Raw genomic sequence first — 19,905 nt, 5'->3', positions numbered from 1 at the left:
AACGGATTTCACTCAGTTCCTCCATCTATTTCACCCCCGGTCCCCTGCTATTTCCGGCAGATTTTTTTTATGTCTTCTTAGTGAAGACAGAACCAAGCAGCAGTATTCAATTGGTCTGCCATGTGCCTTGTTCCCCATGATCAATTCACCCGTTTCTGACTGCAAGGGACCTACATTTGTTTTAACTAATCTTTTTCCTCTTCACATATCTATAAAAGCTTTTGCAGTCAGTTTTTATGTTCCCCTGCCAGTTTTCTTTCATAATCTATTTTCCCTTTCCTAATTAAGCCCTTTGTCCTCCTCTGCTGGTTCTGAATTTCTCCCAGTCCTCCTGGTAGGCTGCTTTTTCTGGCTAATTTGTACGCTTCATCTTTTGTTTTGATACTATCCTGATTTCTCTTGTTATCCACGGATGCACGACCTTCCCTGATTTATTTTTTTGCCAAACTGGATGAACAATTGTTGTAGTTCATCCATGCAGTCTTTAAATGCCTTTCCATTGCATATCCACCGTCAACCAATTAAGAATCAATTGCCAGTCTATCTTGGCCAATTCACGTCTCATACCCTCAAAGTTACCTTTCTTTAAGTTCAGGACCCTTGTTTCTGACTTAACAATGTCACTCTCCATCCTAATGGAGAACTCAACCATATTATGGTCACTCTTGCCAAGGGGCCACGCACAACAAGACTGCTAACTAACCCTTCCTCATTACTCAATACCCAATCTAGAATAGCCTGCTCTCTCGTTGGTTCCTCTACATGTTGGTTTAGAAACCTATCCCGCATACATTCCAAGAAATCCTCTTCCTCAGCACCCTTGCCAATTTGATTCACCCAATCTATATGTAGATTGAAGTCACCCATTATAACTGTTTTACCTTTGTTGCACGCATTTCTAATTTCCTGTTTGATGCCATCCCCAACTCCACTACTACTGTTAGGTGGCCTGTACACAACTCCCACTAGAGTTTTCTGCCCCTTAGTGTTTCGCAGCTCTACCCATATCGATTCCACATCCTCCAAGCTAATGTCCTTCCTTTCTATTGTGTTAATCTGCTCTCTAACCAGCAACGCTACCCCACCTCCTTTCCCTTTCTGTCTATCCCTCCTGAATATTGAATATCCCTGGATGTTCAGCTCCCAGCCTTGGTCACCCTGGAGCCATGTCCCTGTGATCCCAACTATATCATAGTCATTAATAGCTATCTGCACATTCAACTCATCCACCTTATTACGAATGCTCCTTGATCAGCACTCCTTGATCAGCACTCACCATTGCTATCAAATGCCCCAGAACCTTCACACCTCCCTGGGCAGCAGAGTGACAGAGTTGCTGCCTCACGGAGCCAGAGACCCGGGTTCGATCCTGACTAGCGGTGCTGTCTGTATGGAGTTTGCTGTCTCTATGAACCACGTGGGTTTTCTCCGGGTGCTCCAGTTTCCTCCCAACTTTCCAAAGACATCCCCGATTGAAGGTTGATTGGCTTCTGTAAATTGTCCCTTGAGTGTAGGATAGAACTGGTGCACAGGGATGGCTGGACGGCACACATTCAGTGGACCCTGGGGCCTGTTTCCTCGCTGTAAGCTCAGTCTGTAGAACCTAATTTAACCTCACTTCCCTCCCCTAGCCAGAGGTTGGGTACGAGGGTGAAGGGAGTGAGGTTTCAGGGGAGGGGGTGCAGTCCCAGACCAACCTTTGGTGCTCCCACAGCACGGGAGAGCACTGCTTGCAGCTCCTCCAACGCTGCCAACAAGTCATCCTGCAGGATTGCCACTCCGGCAGCACACAGCTCCAGCTCCTCCTGCTCACTGGGAGCGAGGCCAGGAAAGCTGGGGACGGAGAAGAGACGCAGAGGCTCAGGGAGGGAGTGCCGCAGGGCCGGACACCGGGAAACTGAAACTGGGGGAGGGGGGACACGGGCAGTCGTGGGGGGGGGGGGGGGAAGGCAGGGTTAGGCATAGAGTTGCAAGACGTGCGGGCATGCAGGTGTGAGCACGAAGTGGGGGCGTGGGGCAAGTGGGAAGGGCTGCGCAGGACGGGCAAAGGGAGGTGGGGCAGGCGACAGGGTGGGTGCAGGACGGGCATGGTGAGGTGAGACTGTGCGAGGAGCTGCTCCACCGGCCCCGTCACTCACCAGCGTTGCCGCAGACGTCTACACGCGGAGCGGCTGGCCCGGCTCAGCAGTGAGCACAGGTCGCCAAGGACGTAACCCTGGCAACATAGCAGAGCCATGTCAGCACCTTGACCCACGCCGCCGTCCCGAATACAATTTGACCGATGCCCTGCGACCCTAATACCCTTCTGACCCCGATGCCCTCCAACACGATACCCTTTGACCCCACGCCCTCCAACGCCGAAATCATCTGACCCCACGCCCTCCAACCCGATACCATCTGACCCATGCCCTCTGACCCCCACGCCCTCCAACGCCGAAATCATCTGACCTCACGCCCTCCAACCCGATACCCTGACCAATGCCCTCTGACCCCACACCCTCCAACCGATACCATCTGACCCATGCCCTCTGAACCTAATACCAACTGACCCCACGCCCCCCGACAGCATCTGAGCCCACGCTCTCCAACCCCAATACCATGCCCTTCAACCCTGATACCATTTGACCCCATGCCCTCTGATCCCAATACTACCCAACACTCCCCCTCCAACCCTGATACTAACTGACCTCACGCCCTCCGACCCCAATACCCTGACCCCACGCCCTCTGACCCCGATACTGCCTGACCTCTGTTGGCCCCCCCACCAGCCGCCCCCTGCCCGTTGCCGTGGTTGGCGGCCACTCACGGCGGTCAGCTTGGCGACACGGCCCAGGTTGACGTCCTTGCCGAGCGGCAGGCTGCTGCCCAGGGCCCTCAGTGCCCGCTGCCGCTGCTCCTCCGACAGGGCGCTCACTGCCAACTCGTGCAGGAAGACGGCGTGCAGCTCCGCACTCACCTCCCTCTGCCGCACAGCCGTCCCCAGCACCACCACCGGGTACTCACTGCAACCACACACACCACCACCAGTCACACACTGGGTCAGGGACTGGACGTTCACCCAGCAGGGACGGACGGACACACACAGGGTCAGGGATGGGATGGGACGAGACAACTAGGACACTGACCCGGCAGCGACGGACAGACAGACACACACAGGGTCAGAGACGGGACGGCTAGACACACACCCAGCAGGGACGGACAATCAGAAACGGGCCCAGGGACAGGACAGCCAGTCAGCATCTGACGCCACCGGGTCTGTACTCACTGGAGTTTAGATGGATGAGGGGTCTCCTCATTGAAACGAATAGTGAAAGGCCTGGATAGAGTGGATGTGGAAAGGATGTTTCCACTAGTGGGAGGGTCTAAGCACAGCCTAAGAATTAAAGGACATACTTTTAGGAAAGAGATGAGGAGAAATGTATTTAGTCAGTGGGTGGTGAATCTGTGGAATTCTTTGCAACAGAAGGCTGTGGAGGCCAAGTCATTGGATATTTTTAAGGCAGAGATCGACAGATTCTTGATTAGTACAAGTGTCAGGGGTTATGGGGAGAAAGCAGGAGAATGGGGTTAGGAGGGAGAGAGATCAGCCATGATTGAATGGTGAAGTAAACTTGATGGGCCTATCGGCCTAATTCTGCTCCTTTCACTCATGAGCTTGTGTCTCAGTCTGAGGTTCTGTCAGATTACAACAGGATCTAGATGAAGTGGGGGATTGGCAGATGCAATACAAGACAGATGTAGACAGAGTGTGAGGGGCTAGCTACCACATTGGTCACATTGAGGTGACCTCTCCAAGTCATGGAGAGATGGGGCAAACGGTGTGGGAGGGGGGAGACAAGATCCTGCAGTGACCTGAGGGATCGGGCTGGGGGAGGCAGGCGGAGGTACGGTGAGGGAGGAGTGAGGGGGGTGCGGGATGAGGACACGGCCTGACCTGCCAGAGGGCTGCATTCGGCTCAGGAGACGCTGCAGAGCGGAGACGAGGCGGGAGTGGTGCGGTGCCCCCTCGCGCTCCCTCCCCATCACGGTCACGTCGCGCAGCAGCAGCACGCACGGGCGGTGAGCCTCGGCACGAGACACGGCCCCCTCCAGCTTCGCCTCCCACGCCCCGGGGGAGTCCGCACACAGGCACACGCAGTCCACCTGGGGAGAGGAGACACAGTGCAGGGGAGACACGGTCCTGGGGAGAGGAGACAGCACACGCACAGCACGACCCCCTCCTCTGCTCCTTGTTGCCGTCCCTGCTCCCCCCACCTCACCATCATTCTCATTCCCCCCCCCCCCCCCGCTGTCCCCTCATCATCCCCACTACACCCCTCGCCACCTCCATTCCTCACCCCCTTCTCCACTCCTCTCCTCTCACCAACCCACACTATCTGTCCGGACTCCAATTACTATCCCCACTTATTTCCCCCTGCCGCCCCCTCTCCTCCACTCACCTGCAGCAGGTGTAGGTTGAGCCTGCGGCAGGCTGCCCGCACCACTGTGCTCTTCCCACAGCCGCTCGCACCACACAGCAGCACACTGCACGGCCCCTCCAGAACCGGTGGCCTGGGCACAGGGGGAGCACAGTCAACACAGGGTATGTGACCTCCCCCCCCCCCCCCCACCGCACAGTCTGCATACCTCCACCCCACCCGCTTCCTCCCACCGCCCTCAGTCCAGAACCCCCCACCCCCACCCATTCCATAAACACTGCTCACAGTCCCTAAATGGACCTTACTGTAGAGATTGAGCATGGAAACAGGCCCTTCGGCCCATCGAGTCGTTACCGACCAGCGATCACCCCGTACACTAGCACCACCCTACGCACTCGGGACAATTTACAATTTTACATAATTAACCTACAAATCTGCATGTCTTTGGAATGTGGGAGGAATCCGGAGCACCCGGAGGAAACCCACGCGGTCACCGGTGGAGTGTATAAACCCCATAGAGACAGCACACATATGGAGCCCGTGTCTCAGACACTGTAAGGCAGCGAGTCTACCACTTGCCCCGAGTGTGTAGGGAATGGATGACGTAGAACTGGTGGGGACAGGGGGATGGATCGCTGGTCGGCGTGGGTCCCGTGGGCCTGATTCCCTGCTGTGTCTCCGAACTTCAACCACGCGGGGACACTCACCCGTGGCGCAGGTAGGGCTCGATGATGTGGCAGAGAGCCTCGACGGTGCAGGAGAGGCCGGGAGGGGAGAGGCTGCCCCAGAACGGGTGACCATCGCTGGCTGCAGCACAGGGCACGTGGCCATTCCCACAGCCATCCTGGGGGAGGGGGGGGGGGGGAAAGGCAGAGGAGTCAGACACACGGACCACACCTGGAGCAACCTGCGCAGTTCTGGTCGCCCGGCTACAGCAAGGGGGGCATCCAGTTGGAATGCGTGCAGAAGAGATTCACCAGGGCCCGGCTTGTGAGCTTCAGTTATAGGGAGAGGTTGGATAGGCCGAGACCTAGGAGGCTGAGGGGTGACCTTACTGAGGTGAATAAAATTAGGACGGGCACAGATAAAGTGAACATCACAGTCTTTTCCCCCAAGGTAGAGAGTTCTAAAACTAGAGGGCACAGATTTAAGGTGAGAGGAGAGAGATTTAAGAGGGACCTCAGGGGCAACTTTTCATTCAGAGGGTGGTCTGTATCTGGAACAAGCTGCCAGAAGAAGCTGTAGAAGTGGATGAAATTATGACTTCTAAAAAACATTTGGAGAGATCTGTGGATAGGAAGAGTCCAGAGCAGGGGTGGGGAACCTTTTCATGTTGGCATGCCGCATTAAGTTAGCTGTAATCTAATAAGGCCGCATCCAAGAAAATTCAATTAGATATACTTCACGACATTTATTTTGAAAGTTGTTGAAGAAATCTATTCCTCGTGTTCTGCCCGTAAGAGTGCCCAAAGCGAGTAACTCTTCGTAGCAATAAAATAGCCCTCATGACTTACTAATGTTTTAATTGTGGCCGTCAGTCGGGGAGGATTATTTCGTTGAATCTTCTTTTACTCTTTGGCATTTTAAGATTAAAATAAAAATAATAAATGAACGGACAGAAACATATTAATAAAAATAAAAGGATTTGCTCTACAAAATTTGGATTCATTCAAAAGGCCACACTTAATGGCCTAGTGAATCAGATGAGTCAAGACCAGTAAAGGGCCAGTATTGGCGATGTGGGCCGAGTGGCCCGTTTCCCTGCTGTACAGCTCTGGAATGTTGTTGGAGAGAGTGGGGGAGGGGGTGGATTGGTCACCTCACCAGTAACCTGCCCACCGCCTCCATGGCACGATCCAGCCAGAGTGAGGTCTGGAGACCACCCCGTCCACGCGAGTGTGGGGGGTGGTCCGGGGGCTCGGTGCTCTGCCTAGTCCTGGCATGTCGGGGAGAGGCCAGGCTCGGCACCTGCCCCTACTCCCCCAGCTCAGACCAGACAGAAGCTGGGAACTGGGGAACAGGGGTGGTGGGGAGGCATTCAGCCCATCACACCGTGGGCTAGAATACGAGCTGCTGCTACAGACAATCTGGAAGAAACCAAAGTGTGGGAGACCATACTTAGAGCACCGCGCCCAGTTCTGATCACCCAGCTACAGGAAGGGTGGCATTCAGTTGGAGGCGGTGCAGAGGAGATTCACTCTATTTTCAGTCTGAACAAGGGTCCCAACCCAAAATGTCACCCATCCTTTTTCTCCAGAGATGCTGCCTGATCCACTGAGTTACTCAGATTCCTATTAAATCATTTCCCCTTCACCTTAAACCTATGTCCTCTGGTCTTCGATTCCCCTACTCTGGACAAGAAAGGTTGTGCATCTACCCGATCTATTTGTCTCATGATTTTGTACACCTCTATGAGATCACCCCACATCCTCCTACGCTCCAAGGAATAGAGAGCCAGTCTACTCAACCTCTCCCTATAGCTCACACCCTCTAGTCCTGGAAACATCCTCGTAAATCTTCTCTGAACCCTTTCAAGCTTGAAAATATCTTTCCTATAATATGGTGACCAGAACTGAACACAATACTCTAAACCCGGTCTCACCAACATCTTATACAACTGCAACATGACCTCCCAACTTCTATACTCGGAGCACCGTGCCGGCCCGGGCCAGCATTGAAGGGGGGTGGTGGTGTAGGAGCTGCTGGTCGCGGCTGCAGTGCGGAGGGGTGGGGGGGGGGGGAAGCGAGGGATGGGGTGGAGAGCCACCAGGGTCGGTGAGAGCAGGGAGGAGCAAGTCAAGGAGCCTGTCTGTGGAGAGAGAGCATTCTGCTGCTACACACCACCTGCTATAGGATCGCGAGGGGAATACACAGGGTGCACGCACAGAGCCTTTTACCCAGGGTAGGGAAATCCCTCTCTCTCCATCCCTCCCCCACCCAAGTCGTAGCAGCTTCAAAGTCGTCTTGTTGAGTCTCATTGTCTCTACTCGTTCTCACCGAGCAAACAGCTGACAATGGCCTGTTTCCTTTCTCATCGTTACTTTTTTTGCAGTCTTTCATTTATTTGCTCTATATCTCTCTACATCACCATCTATATCCCTCGTTTCCCTTTCCTCCGACTTTGTCTGAAGAAGAGTCTCGACCCAAAATGTCACCTACTCCTTTTCTCCAGAGATGCTGCCTGTCCCGCAGAGTTACGCCAGCTTTTTGTGTCTATCTAGGGGAATCATCGACTGGCTGCTTACTGCGTTAATAAACACAAGCTGAGATATTCATGTTCTGTAGAAAATGAGTCCAAATTGGCATTGCAACAAGGACTTTATACCTTGGACTGCAGGAGGCTGAGGGGTGATTTTATAGAGGTGTGTAAGATCACGAGAGGAATAGATAGGGTGAACGTATTTTACCCAGAGTAGGGGAGTCAAGAACCAGAGGACACAAGATGACAAGGGAAAGATTTAATAGGAAACTGAGGGGCAATGTTGTTTATGGAACAAGCTGGCAGAGGAGGGAGTATCACGTTTGAAAGACATTTGGACAGGTACATGGATAGGAAAGGGTTAGAGGGATATGGGCAAAACGCAGGTAGGTGGGACTAGTGAGGATGGAGTACGTTGGTTGGTGTGGGCAAGTTGGGCCGAAGGGCCTGGTTACGTGCTGTATGTGTGCCTGGGCCTTAGTGGCCTGACCAGGGGAGGGAGGGAGCAGGGGGGGGGGGGGGGTTGTCTGTGCAGCGCGGCAGATGCCAGGATACTCACCAGGTAGAGGGAGGTGTGCCCGGTGTGCGCCAGGTATCCGGGGGCCCCCTCCGTGCCGGCCCCTCCCCTCACTGACCGCACCCTCAGGTAGATCACAGGGCACCTGTGTGTGTTGGGGGGGGGGATGGCAACAAGTCAGAGCAGCGCCTTCAGCCGACTGGAAGCTGCACAGCGCAGGGGGAGAAGATTCGAATCCTGCACGAAACGACACCACACAGACGGATGGTGGGTGGACAGCGGGCGGGAAGGGGTCGTCAGCAGGGGTGGGGGTGCAGACGAGGTGGACGGGCGACGGTTGGGGGTGGAGCGGAATAGAGGGGGATAGTGGGGGTCGACGGGGATGGGAATCAACAGGGGTGGGATGGGCGGACGAGGGTGAGGGGGCGGACAGAGGGGTCCCTCCCACAGCAGGTCCTTACCCCACTTGGGCCTGGGTACAGGTCTGGGTAAAGTCGGGCCTGCCCCGGGCCTGCACACACAGCACCGCTCCCTCGTAGACCAGCCTGCAATGGGGCGACAGAGAGCAGAGTTGCAGCCCAGACCGTCACACAAATCAACCTCCCTTCCATTGACTCCATTTACAGTTCACACTGCCTCGGAAAGGCCACCAGCATACGCGGGACGGAGGGGGGGGGCACACGCTGAGGAGAGGGGGAGGGGGGGTCACACGAGGAGGGGGGGTCACACAAGGAGGGGAGGGAGTGGGGAGGTCACAGGAGGAGGGGTGGGGGTCACAGGAGGAGGGGAGGGGGTCACAGGAGGAGGGGAGGGGGTTCACATGAGATGGGGAGGGGGGTTCACATGAGGAGGGGGTGGGGGAGTCATGGTGCAAGTGCCCACCTGCAGGTGCTGAAGTGCTGGTAGAGGAGGCGGTCGTGGGTAGCGCGGGCATCGTAGGTGGGCGAGTGGATGACCTCCACGTGCAGCTCCTCAGCCAGGGGGGGCTCGCCCAGCTCAGAACTACTATCCCCCACCCCCTGCTGCCCAACCACACCCTGGAGAAACCGCTGAGACACAAAGCACATCCTTCAGACCACACACAGAGTGCGGGGAGGTCACATTACACAGACCTGGGGGGCGGGGGGTCGGGGCGGGGGGGGGAGGCGGGTCGGCAGGGAGAACAGATCACAGTACACGGGCCCGGGGAGGTGGGGGGGTCTGGGAGGGTGGGGTATAAGGGAGATGGGGAGAGCGTGAAGGACTTCCGAGGTGAGGGCCGAGAGGGAGCAGAGGAGGGGTCTCCATCAGACTGAAGAAGGGTCTCAACCTGAAATGTTGTCCGTCCATTCTCTCCAGATGCTGCCTGGACCCACTGAGCCCCTTCATCAATCTGTACTCAAAACACATCCATACCAACCAAGATGCCCCATCTACGCTCGTCCCACGTGCCTGCATTTGGTCCATATCCCTCTAAACCTTTCCTATCCATGCACCCGGCCAAGTGTCTTTTAAATGTTGTGATAGTGCCTGCCCACACTACCTCCTCTGGCAACTCATTCCATATACCCACCACCCTCTGTGCAAAAAAAGTTGCAATTAAATTTCTCCCCTCTCAACTTAGAAACATAGAAACATAGAAATTAGGTGCAGGAGTAGGCCATTCGGCCCTTCGAGCCTGCACCGCCATTCAATATGATCATGGCTGATCATCCAACTCAGTATCCCGTACCTGCCTTCTCTCCATACCCTCTGATCCCCTTAGCCACAAGGGCCACATCTAACTCCCTCTTAAATATAGCCAAAGAACTGGACTCGACTACCCTCTGTGCTTAAACCTGTGCCCCTCGTTTTAGAATCCCCCACCCTGGAAAAAAGATTGAGCATTCATTTTATCTCAATTGTCAGCTCTCTTTACCAGCCTCTCCCAATCAAGCACAGCAAGTTCTTGTCCAAAGCCTTCAAAATAAACCGTAGCCTAATTTAAGTCTTTAACTTATGCACCCGCCCTATTCTTTTTCAATAACTAATTAAAAACTCGTCGTGTTCTGTGTCTGAGCCAATTTTGAATCCAGCCAAACCACTCTCCATTGATGTAACGTGCCCTAATCCTATGGCTTAGTTAACCAGGAGAGGCCTTATCAAATGCTGTGTTAGTCAGGGGTGGGTTTGTGGGGCAGGTCTGCGTGAGTCAGGAGAAGGAGGGGGAGGTCGGGTTGAATCATGGGTGGGTGGGTGCGGGCCAAGTGGTGGATGGGGGTGGGAGCGTACAGGTCAGGGGTCAGTGGGTGGACGGGTGTTGGTTGTTGAGGGTTTGGGAGCTCAGGTCAGGGATGGGTGGGAAATTCCCCCCTCCCCCCCCCCCCCCGGATCTCAGCCCCGGCCGCCCCTACCTTGACTCTGAGTGTGCGGTGAGCGGAGGGGGCAGGGGCCCCTCGGGAGACGTTGAACCACATGGCGTGTGAGATGGCCGCTGTGTCCTGCCCCAGCTGCAGGCTGACCCCCTCGCCCACCTCCACCGCCAGCACTCGGGCTGGCAGCTGGGCGGGTCGAGTGGCCCCCACTCGGCCCTCTGCCCCCGGGGACTCTGGCTCGGCCCCAGGCTCCGGCCAGGACACCAAAACCCACTGGCGGTGGAAGAGGCCCAGGCGGTACAGGGTGCGGCGGCTCAGCAGCAAGCAGCTGTCCAAGTCTGGGGTGCCAGGGCCCGGCTCCAGGCAAGTGCCATGAGCAGGGGCCCTCAGTTCTGGAGCAACAGAGCTCTCCACGTCCTGGGCCACCAGGCCTGGTTCCAGGCAGCCAGCCTCGTCAGGGGCCTCCGGACCCGGCCCCAGCTCGCCGCGCTCCGCCAAGCCCGGCAGGTCTGCCACCACCACCTCCAGACGGCACTCCAGGGCCCGCAGCACGGTCTGGAAGTCCGAGGGCCCGTGACCCTTCAGGCCGGACGCCAACCCAGACCCCCACAAGCCGCGAGCGTAGTGGGCAAAGTCGGAGAGGCAGAGGGGCTGCAGCAGGTGGAGGGGCGGCGAGGGGGGCAGCTGTCCGGGCTCTCTGAAGTCAGTGAGGGCCAGGCTGGTGCTGGGGGTCAGCAACCCCTGCAGCACTGGCTGGCACTCCAGCACCACCAGCTCCAGCAGACGGGCCTGCACCAGCTCGCTGTCCTCGCCCAGGCACGGGTGGTAGGGCACCACCGGGGGGTCGCCCTGCCGCAGCAGCACTGCCCGCCGCTGGCAGGACAGCACCAGCAGCCCGCGGGCAAAGGCCGGGGAGCTGGCCCAGCGCAGGCTGCCTCTGGTGCGGGCACCCAGCACCACCCGGCTCAGGCCTGGGACCCGCTTCACCAGGGAGGCCTGCAGCCTGGGCCTGCCCTCCTCACCTAAGACTGGGTCTCCGACACTGTTCTCCAACCCCAATCCTGGGGCCCCAGCCCTATTCAACTCACTCAGCCCTGGGGACCCAGCCAAATCATCCACCTCCAATCCTGAGGCCTCAGACCAGCCCTCCTCGCCCAGCCCTGGGGCTTCACCCTCGCCCGCCCACAGCCCGTAGTGCGCGAGGAAGAGTTTGCTGGTGTAAATCTGGACTGGCCCAACACCCGGACTCACCCCCTCACTCTGGGTGGCCGGGATGCCCCCACAGTGCACACTGGACCCAGTCACACCCTCCCCTCGCCCCTGGAGCTCAGTCACCGCTGCCCCAAGCCCAGGCTCCCCTCTTACCCCAGGCCCAATGCCCCCCTCATCTCCTGCCCGAGGCCCAGTGCCCCGCTCATCCCCTGCCCCAGGCTCCCCTCTTACCCCAGGCCCAATGCCCTCCCCATCCCCTGCCCCAAGCCCAGGCTCCCCTCTTAACCCTGCCCCAGGTTCCCCTCCTGCCCCAGGCCCAGTGTCCCCCTCATCACATGCCCCAGGGCCAATGTCCCCCCCATCTATTGCCCCAAGCCCAGGTTCCCCTCCTGCCCCAGGCCCAGTGTCCCCCTCATCACCTGCCCCAGGGCCAATGTCCCCCCCATCTATTGCCCCAAGCCCAGGTTCCCCTCCTGCCCAAGGCCCAGTGCCCCGCTCATCTCCTGCCCAAGGCCCAGTGCCCCGCTCATCTCCTGCCCAAGGCCCAGTGCCCCGCTCATCTCCTGCCCCGGCCCAGGCCTCCTCCCCGGGGGACTGGGCTTCGACGATGGCGGCGGAGGTGAAGATGACGGGCCCGGACCCTACGTGCAGAGCCAGCACACAGTCGGTTCCGGGCCCCGGGGCGAGGGCGGCCGCCGCTGCCGGTGGGAGGAGGAGCTGCAGCGGGTGCAGGTGTTGCGGGAAGCGGCGGCAAAGCTGCAGCTCGACCGGGAGCGCCATGGTGACGGGGACCGCCGGCCGCCACCTTGGTGATGGAGCCGTCGCTTCAGCCGCCGCCACCGCGCAGCGCGGCCGCCATCTTGGTACAGTTGCGCAGGCGCACTCTGGGCAGCTGGAGCTCGGCGAGCCCCCTCCTTCCGGTCCTGCAATCAGGCCGCCGCCATCTTGGTGAAGAAACAGCAGATGCTGGACTCTTCAACAAAACACAACGTTTTCCCCCAGGCCCAGTGCTCCCCTCCTCGTGTGACACTCTCCTCCTCGTGCATCCTCCTGCAAAACAGCATTTTGTGTCTATCGGGCGGGGGGGGGGGACAGAGTAGTGGGCGCCATCTTGGTGAGGGAGGTTGCCCAGAGGACAGGAGCAGGTGACGCCATCTTGGTGAGGGAGGTTGCCCAGAGGACAGGAGCAGGTGACGCCATCTTGGTGAGGGGAGTTGCCCAGAGGACAGGAGCAGGTGACGCCATCTTGGTGAGGGAGGTTGCCCAGAGGACAGGAGCAGGTGACGCCATCTTGTTGAGGGAGGTTGCCCAGTGGAGAGGAGCAGTGGGCACTATCTTTATGTAGGAATACCAACAGAAAATGGTGGGAAGAGCCAATGGGTTGGGCCATGGGCAGTGGCCCTGCTAATGGGGAGAAAACAATATAGTTGAATTTATTGGCACATGCAAAAAGACGGGGAGGTGGATGGACACTGAAAATCCACCTCCTATTCCCCACCATATCCACTCCACACAAGGTTTTTCCCACCTACTCTACAGAGTGAAGAAGGGTCTCGACCCAAAATGTCATCTGTCCATTCCCTCCACAGATGCTGCCTGATCCGTTGAGCTCCTCCAGCAATCTATGTTTTTGTACTCAAAACATTCTATGCTGAACAAGATGCCTGCAGATTGATGATGCATGTGAACCAATCACACATAAGCCAGCATCACTAACTCCACCCCACTATAACACTTATACTAACACTCGTTCCCGGCACTGCCAGTTCGAGCAGCTAGGATGCACTGACAACCTGTTGTCTTCAACCTTGTTAAGTTTTAGTGCTCATTAAAATGTGTTTAAATCATACACGGTCTCTGGTACATGTTTACAATGCCCCATCTACACTAGTCCCATCTGCCCGCATTTGGCCCATATCCGTCTAAACCTTTCCTATCCACGTATGTCTTTTAAATGTCATTATAGTACCTGCCTTAACTATTTCCTCTGGCAGCTCATTCCATAACCCACCACCCTCAGGACAAAGAAAAATGCTCCTTAGGCTTTCCCTCTCCCTTCAAATCTATATCCTCTGGTTCTTCATTCTCCTCCCCAGGGTAAAATGCTGTGACCATTCACGTTATTTACACTCCTTATTCTTTTATAAAATTCTATGAGGTCTATTTCCGACACTTCAGGAAAAAAAGTCGCAGCCTATCCAACCTCCTTCTAACTGAAGTTTTCGATTGCTTGTAACATCATGATGAAGCTTCCCTGCACTCTCTCCAAATTAATGAAATCCTTCCCACAGCTGGGTGACCAGAATTGCACACACTGCTCCAAGTGTGGTCTGACCAACATCGTTTACAGATGTCACAAGCTATCCCAACTCCAGTACTCAATACTCTTATCAATAAAGACAAACCTGCATCGGTGCCAAAGATGCTATTAAACTGGAAAATGTGCAGAGAAGATTTACCAGGGTGTTGTCAGGACTCAAGGACCTGAATTATAGCAAGAAGTTGAGCTGGTTTGGAGTTTATTCCTTAGAGTGCAGGAGGCTGTGGGGTTATACACCATATAGAGGTGTATAAAATCATAAGGGGAATAGATTGGGTGAATGCACAGAGCCTTTTACCCAAAGTAGGGGAAGCAAGAACCAGAGGACATAGGTTTATTAAGATGAGGGTGGAAAGATTTAATATGAACCTTGAGGGCATCTTTTTCGTTCAAAGGGTGGTGGGTGTATGGAACAAGCTGCCGGAGGGGGTAGTTAAGGCAGGTACTAAAACAGCATTTAAAAGACATTTGGACAGTTACATGGACAGGAAAGGTTTAGAGCGATATGGGCCGAGCGCGAGTAGGAGGGATTAGTATAGATGGGGCAGCTTGGTCGGCATGGGACAAAGGGCCATTTTCTCTGCTGTATGACTAAAACTAGAGGGCAGAGGTTGAATATGAGAAGGGGACGATTTAATAGAGAGGATGTAATGGAAATAGACTTTATTCTTAGTGCCCACTGTATATGTCGGCAGGGGATGGAGAGGATCGTTGTCGGTGAGCGGGCTGGGTCTCACCACACGCACTCTCAGAGACGGCCAGGGGACCTGAGGTCAGCTGCAGGAGGGGCCCCGGGGCCTGGAGGCTGAGCAGTGGCCGCAAGAGGTGAGGGGAAGGTAGGTTTGCGGGTCGACGTGTCCAGGTCAAGGAGTCGGGGGGGAGTGGCCTGGGGCTCGATTAGATCACGCGCCACCCCAAGAGGCCAAGATTAGACTCAACACTATTAAAGATCTTTGAACTTGGCAATGGCACCAGAAACGTGGCAACTCTTGTGAACTGACTCAGTGGAATCAACTCGTCTGAAGCAGGGTCCCGACCTGAAACATCACCTATCCATGTTCTCCAGAGATGATGCCTGGCCTGTTGAATCCCTCCAGCACTTTGTGCCTTTTTTTATAAACAAGCATCTGCAGTTCCTTGTGTCTCAATGGTTAGTTAACATTACGGCTATACATTTTTTGATTATTGTACATTTATTTGTGCGTTACTGTTGATGGACTTGTTAAGATGCAGCAAGTAAGAATTTCATCGTTGTGTTGCCAGTACATATGACAATCATACACCATCCACTCAATTCTTACACTTTAGAGTTTACTTTAGACATACAGTGCCAAAACAGGCCCTTCTGGCCACGGAGTCCATGCCGACCAGCGATCACACCCGTACACTAGTTCTATCCGACACACTAGGGACAATTTAACAATTTTTACCAAAGCTAATTAACCTACAAACTTGCACGTCTTTGGGATGTGGGAGGAAACCAGAGCACCCGGAGAAAACTCACGCGTTCACTGGGAGAACGTACAAACTCCATACAGACAGCACCCGTAGTCAGGATCGAACCCGGGTCTTTGGCGCTGTGAGGCAGTGCCTGAAGAAGGTCCCGACCTGAAACATCACCTCTCCATATTCTTCAGAGATCCAGCCTGACTTGCAATTACTCCAGCACTTTGTGTCTTTTCACAGTACAGGTAGATGTGGCGATAGAGTACCACTGAGCCAGGGCATAGGGCAGGAGGGCATTGTGGAGGTGAGGGCAGAACCGGAGAGCAATGTCACCCAGGAGTGGGTGCCCAGCCCCCGGAGAAGGGCAGAGATGCCGGCTGTGGGACAGGGACAACAAGGAGCATACCAAGGGAGGTCCTGGTGGTTGGGGGCATGTGAGGGGGAGGTGGGGGTGCTGTGTACCCCGATCCAGTGCCAGGGCAGCCCCTGGTACAACGGGCAGAGCTGCAGCCCGACCGGAACCCCGGTTCGATCCCGACCTCCGATGCTGCCTGTGCGGAGTTTGCACGATCTCCCCGTGACCGTGTGGGTTGGGTTTTCCCCAGAGCGACATGCGGGGTCAGTGGGTTAATGGGCCACTGTGGGAAAGGGAGAGAAGCTGGGGGATGAGTGGGAAGGGTGGGGATGGAATTGAATCATAGGAGCTAGCAGTAATCCAAGGGGCAGAAAGGGCTCCAATCTGTATTGTCAGTAAATCATTCTCTGGGATGAGAGGGTTACACTCCACTCATGTTGTGCGGGGGTGGGGAAAGACCTCATGGTGACCCTGGGGTTGGGAGAGAGCCAGACCCCGGGTGTGGGGGGAGGGAGGGAGGTGGTCAGCCCTGTGGGGGCAGGTTTCACATTGACCCAAGGTTGGGAAGGGGTTCACGGTGCTCCTCTTGCATCCCTGTGCATTGTGGGCCCTCCCTCAGCATTGATTACACCGCCCCTTCTGTCAACGGGGTGTTTATTGCTCGGTGCGTGGATCATAGCCCCCCTCCCCCCGTCTCCGACCCCCTCACTCGCTCTCCTCACTCAACGCCGTCTGCGACTCCCCCGCTCCCAGCGGCTGCAGGGCGATGTCCGTCACGCTGGTCGCCTCTGCTCCTCCGTCCCTACGCCCGTACCTGCCAACACATTGTGGGTCAGTGTGTGTGTGCGACGTGTCACCGGTACCCGCGACATGTCGGATAGTCGGTACCCCGTGTCAGTACCCGCAGTGTATCGCTGTGTCAGTGCCCGCTGTATCGTTGCCTGCGCTGTCAGTGCCCGTGGTGTGTCAGTGCCCGTGGTGTGTCTGTGCCCGCTGTGTGTCGGTGCCCGCTGTGTGTCGGTGCCCACTGTGCCAGTGACTGCTGTGTGTCGGTGCCCGCAGTGTGCCGGTGCCCGCTGTGTGTCGGTGCCCGCGGTGTGTCTGTGCCCGCTGTGTCGGTGCCCGCGGTGTGTCGGTGCCCGCTGTGTGTCGGTGCCCACTGTGCCAGTGACTGCTGTGTGCCGGTGCCCGCGGTGTGCCGGTGCCCGCTGTGTGTCTGTGCCCGCGGTGTGTCTGTGCCCGCTGTGTCGGTGCCCACTGTGCCAGTGACTGCTGTGTGTCGGTGCCCGCGGTGTGTCGGTGCCCGCGGTGTGTCGGTGCCCGCGGTGTGTCGGTGCCCGCGGTGTGTCGGTGCCCGCGGTGTGTCGGTGCCCGCTGTGTGTCGGTGCCCGCGGTGCGTCGGTGCCCACAGTGTGCCGGTGCCCACGGTGTGTCGGTGCCCGCTGTGTGTCGGTGCCCGCTGTGTGTCGGTGCCCGCTGTGTGTCGGTGCCCACAGTGTGCCGGTGCCCGCTGTGTGTCGGTGCCCACAGTGTGTCGGTGCCCGCTGTGTGTCGGTGCCCGCGGTGCGTCGGTGCCCACGGTGCGTCGGTGCCCGCGGTGCGTCGGTGCCCGCGGTGTGTCGGTGCCCGCGGTGCCAGTGCTGGGCTGTACCCACCTGTCCTCTACGTGGCCCACGGTCTGGGGCAGAGGCACGTGCCGTGTCTCGGGAAGCAGCAGGGACATGGCTGCAGCCAGCAGGGTGACGCTGATGAAGATGAGGGAGGGCAGAAAGACCCACACCTCGTCCAGGAGCATCACCAGCGGCGTCGCCGAGGCTGCCAGGCGCCCCATCAGCGACGTGTAACCCAGCCCGCTCTGCCTGTGGGTGGAGGGACAACCTGGGCTCTGCACTGTGGGGGTCACGCAGCCCGCAACACCCCCCCCCTGCCCTCCCACACAACACCCCAGGCTGTAACACCCCACCCCCACCCACATCCCCACCCCTTCCCCATCCTCAGCCCCACCCCCATCCCCACCCCAGGCCCCACTCACACCCCCATCCCCACCCCACGCCCACCCCCACACGGATCCACAGCCCCTCTCTTCCCCCTCCCCCACGCTCCCGCCCCCGAGCGTACCTGAGTGAGGTGGGGAAGAGCTCGGTGGTGTAGAAGAGGGCGGTGGTGAAGGCACCCTCCGCGCTGCCCTTGCCCACGATCCCCAGCACCAGGAGAGGCACCTGCTGCCCTGTTGGGGGCACAACACGGGTAGTGAGAGACTGGGGGTTGCGGAAAAGCAAGACACTGTGGGACCAGGGTGAGACGGAGACGGGGAGAGTGGGACCAGGGGGAGCCGGACCAGGGGGGGGCGGAGAAAGGACAGGGAGGGGAAGTGGGGAGTTGGGTCGGAGTTCAGGGATCAGGGGTCGGCATGGGTCCTCACCGGGGAGGGGTTTCGGAATCAGGGGGTTGGGGGTCAGGGCTGGGTCCTCACCGGGGGTCAGCAGGCAGCGTAGGCCCATGACGCTGGCAGTGAGCAGCAGCAGCCCAGCCTGGGTCCATCGGCGGCCCAAACGCTCAAGCAGCAGGAAGGCCAGCAGCTTCCCCGGCATCTCCACCGCCGCATAGATGAAGTGGGTCAGGTAGAGGCCCAGGCCCAGCCCCGACACTGAGAAACTCAGGCCGTAGTACGACAGAGACACTCCCATCCTGGGGAGAGAGGGAGAGAGGGAGGGAGGGAGGGAGAGAGGGAGGGAGGGAGGGAGAGAGGGGGGGAGAGAGTGGGGGAGAGGGGGGGAGAGGGGGGGGGAGGGGGGGAGAGGGTGGGGGAGGGGGGGGGGGGGGGAAGGGGGAAGGGGAGAGGGGGGAAGGGGAGAGGGGGGAAGGGGGGAGGGAGGGGGAGAGGGGGAGAGAGAGAGGATCAGCATGGGGAATAACCATGGAGCCCACAGGATCAGTGGCAACGAGAGTTTAGTGCCCCAACCGTCTCTGTGACCCCCTCCAGCCCCTACATAGAGAATATGTGCAGGAGTAGGCCATTCCGCCCTTCGAGCCAGCACCACCAATCAATATGATCAAGGCTGATCATCTAAAACCAGTACCCCGTTCCTACTTACTCCCCTTGATTTCTTTAGCCCTAAGAGCTAAATCTAACTCTCTCTTGAAAACATCTCTCTCTTGAAAACAAGTGAAGGCCTCCATTGCCTTCTGTGGCAAAGAATTCCACAGATTCACAACTCTCAGGGTGAAAAAGTTCCTCCTCATCTCAGTCCTAAATGACCTACCCCTTATTCTTAAATCCCCCCAAAACTGCACCTAATAACCCAGGTGCAATCTCACCAGGGCCCTGTACAACTGTATTAGGACCTCCTTGCTCCTATACTCAAATCCTCTTGTTATCTTCTTGTTATGGCCAACATGCCACTAGCTTTCTTCACTACTGCTGTACCTGCACGCTTACTTTCAGTGACTGATGTACAAGCACACCCAGGTCTCGTTGCACCTCCCCTTTTCCTAATCTGACACCATTCAGATAATAATCTGCCTTCCTGCTCTTGCCACCAAAGTAGATAATCCACATTCACATCTGCCCACTCACCAAAACCTATCCAAGTCACCCTGCAGTCTCATAGCATACTTATCGCAGCTCATACTACCACCTAGCTTTGTGTCATCCGCAAACTTGGAGATTGTCTAAATCGTTAATATATAGTAAATAACTGGGGTCCCAGAACTGAGCCTTGCGGCACCCCACTAATCACTGCCTGCCGTTCTAAAAAGGACCCGTTAATTCCTACTCTTTGCTTCCTGCCTGCCAACCAGTTCTCTATCCATGTCAATACCCTACCCCCTATACCAGTGGTTCCCAACGTGGGGCATACGCCCCACAGGGGGGCAATTTGATTTTTAAGGGGGGCAATTGAGCGATTTATCATTATTATTATTTTAATACCACTTAATGTTTTTTTCTTTTTTTTAACAATTTTTTAGTAATTTCTTGCTCAGAACTTTAACTGTCTTTTGTTTATTTCATTTTTCTTTTTCATGGATGCCATGTTCTTTTGAAGCTTGTTTAAACCAAGGTATTGCCGTTTTAAGCTTCTTCAGCTGAAACGGAGTTCACTTT

At 56.7% G+C, this 19,905-nt stretch overlaps 2 protein-coding genes across 2 annotated transcripts in view; both read right to left on the bottom strand.

Moving 5' to 3' along the window:
• The window catches only part of pex6 (peroxisomal biogenesis factor 6), a 28,901-nt gene extending 16,442 nt beyond the window's left edge, over positions 1-12,459 (bottom strand). Inside the window, exons 1-4 of the mRNA XM_033020495.1 lie at positions 10,507-12,459; positions 9,017-9,183; positions 8,596-8,679; positions 8,177-8,279 (exon numbers count right to left, since the gene is read on the bottom strand). Of these exons, the coding sequence (XP_032876386.1) occupies positions 8,177-8,279; positions 8,596-8,679; positions 9,017-9,183; positions 10,507-12,459 (2,307 nt within the window). The remainder of the gene's footprint in view (positions 1-8,176; positions 8,280-8,595; positions 8,680-9,016; positions 9,184-10,506) is intronic.
• A 4,046-nt stretch (positions 12,460-16,505) lies between these two features.
• The window catches only part of slc22a7 (solute carrier family 22 member 7), a 13,403-nt gene continuing 10,003 nt past the window's right edge, over positions 16,506-19,905 (bottom strand). Inside the window, exons 9-10 of the mRNA XM_033020494.1 lie at positions 17,456-17,659; positions 16,506-16,614 (exon numbers count right to left, since the gene is read on the bottom strand). Coding sequence (XP_032876385.1) covers positions 16,506-16,614; positions 17,456-17,659 — 313 coding nt within the window. The remainder of the gene's footprint in view (positions 16,615-17,455; positions 17,660-19,905) is intronic.

The sequence above is a fragment of the Amblyraja radiata genome, chromosome 5 (assembly GCF_010909765.2).
Source record: "Amblyraja radiata isolate CabotCenter1 chromosome 5, sAmbRad1.1.pri, whole genome shotgun sequence".
Classification (NCBI taxonomy): Eukaryota; Metazoa; Chordata; class Chondrichthyes; order Rajiformes; family Rajidae; genus Amblyraja; species Amblyraja radiata.
Note: the sequence above shows the minus strand (reverse complement) of the source record. Positions and strands in the feature narration are given on the sequence as shown.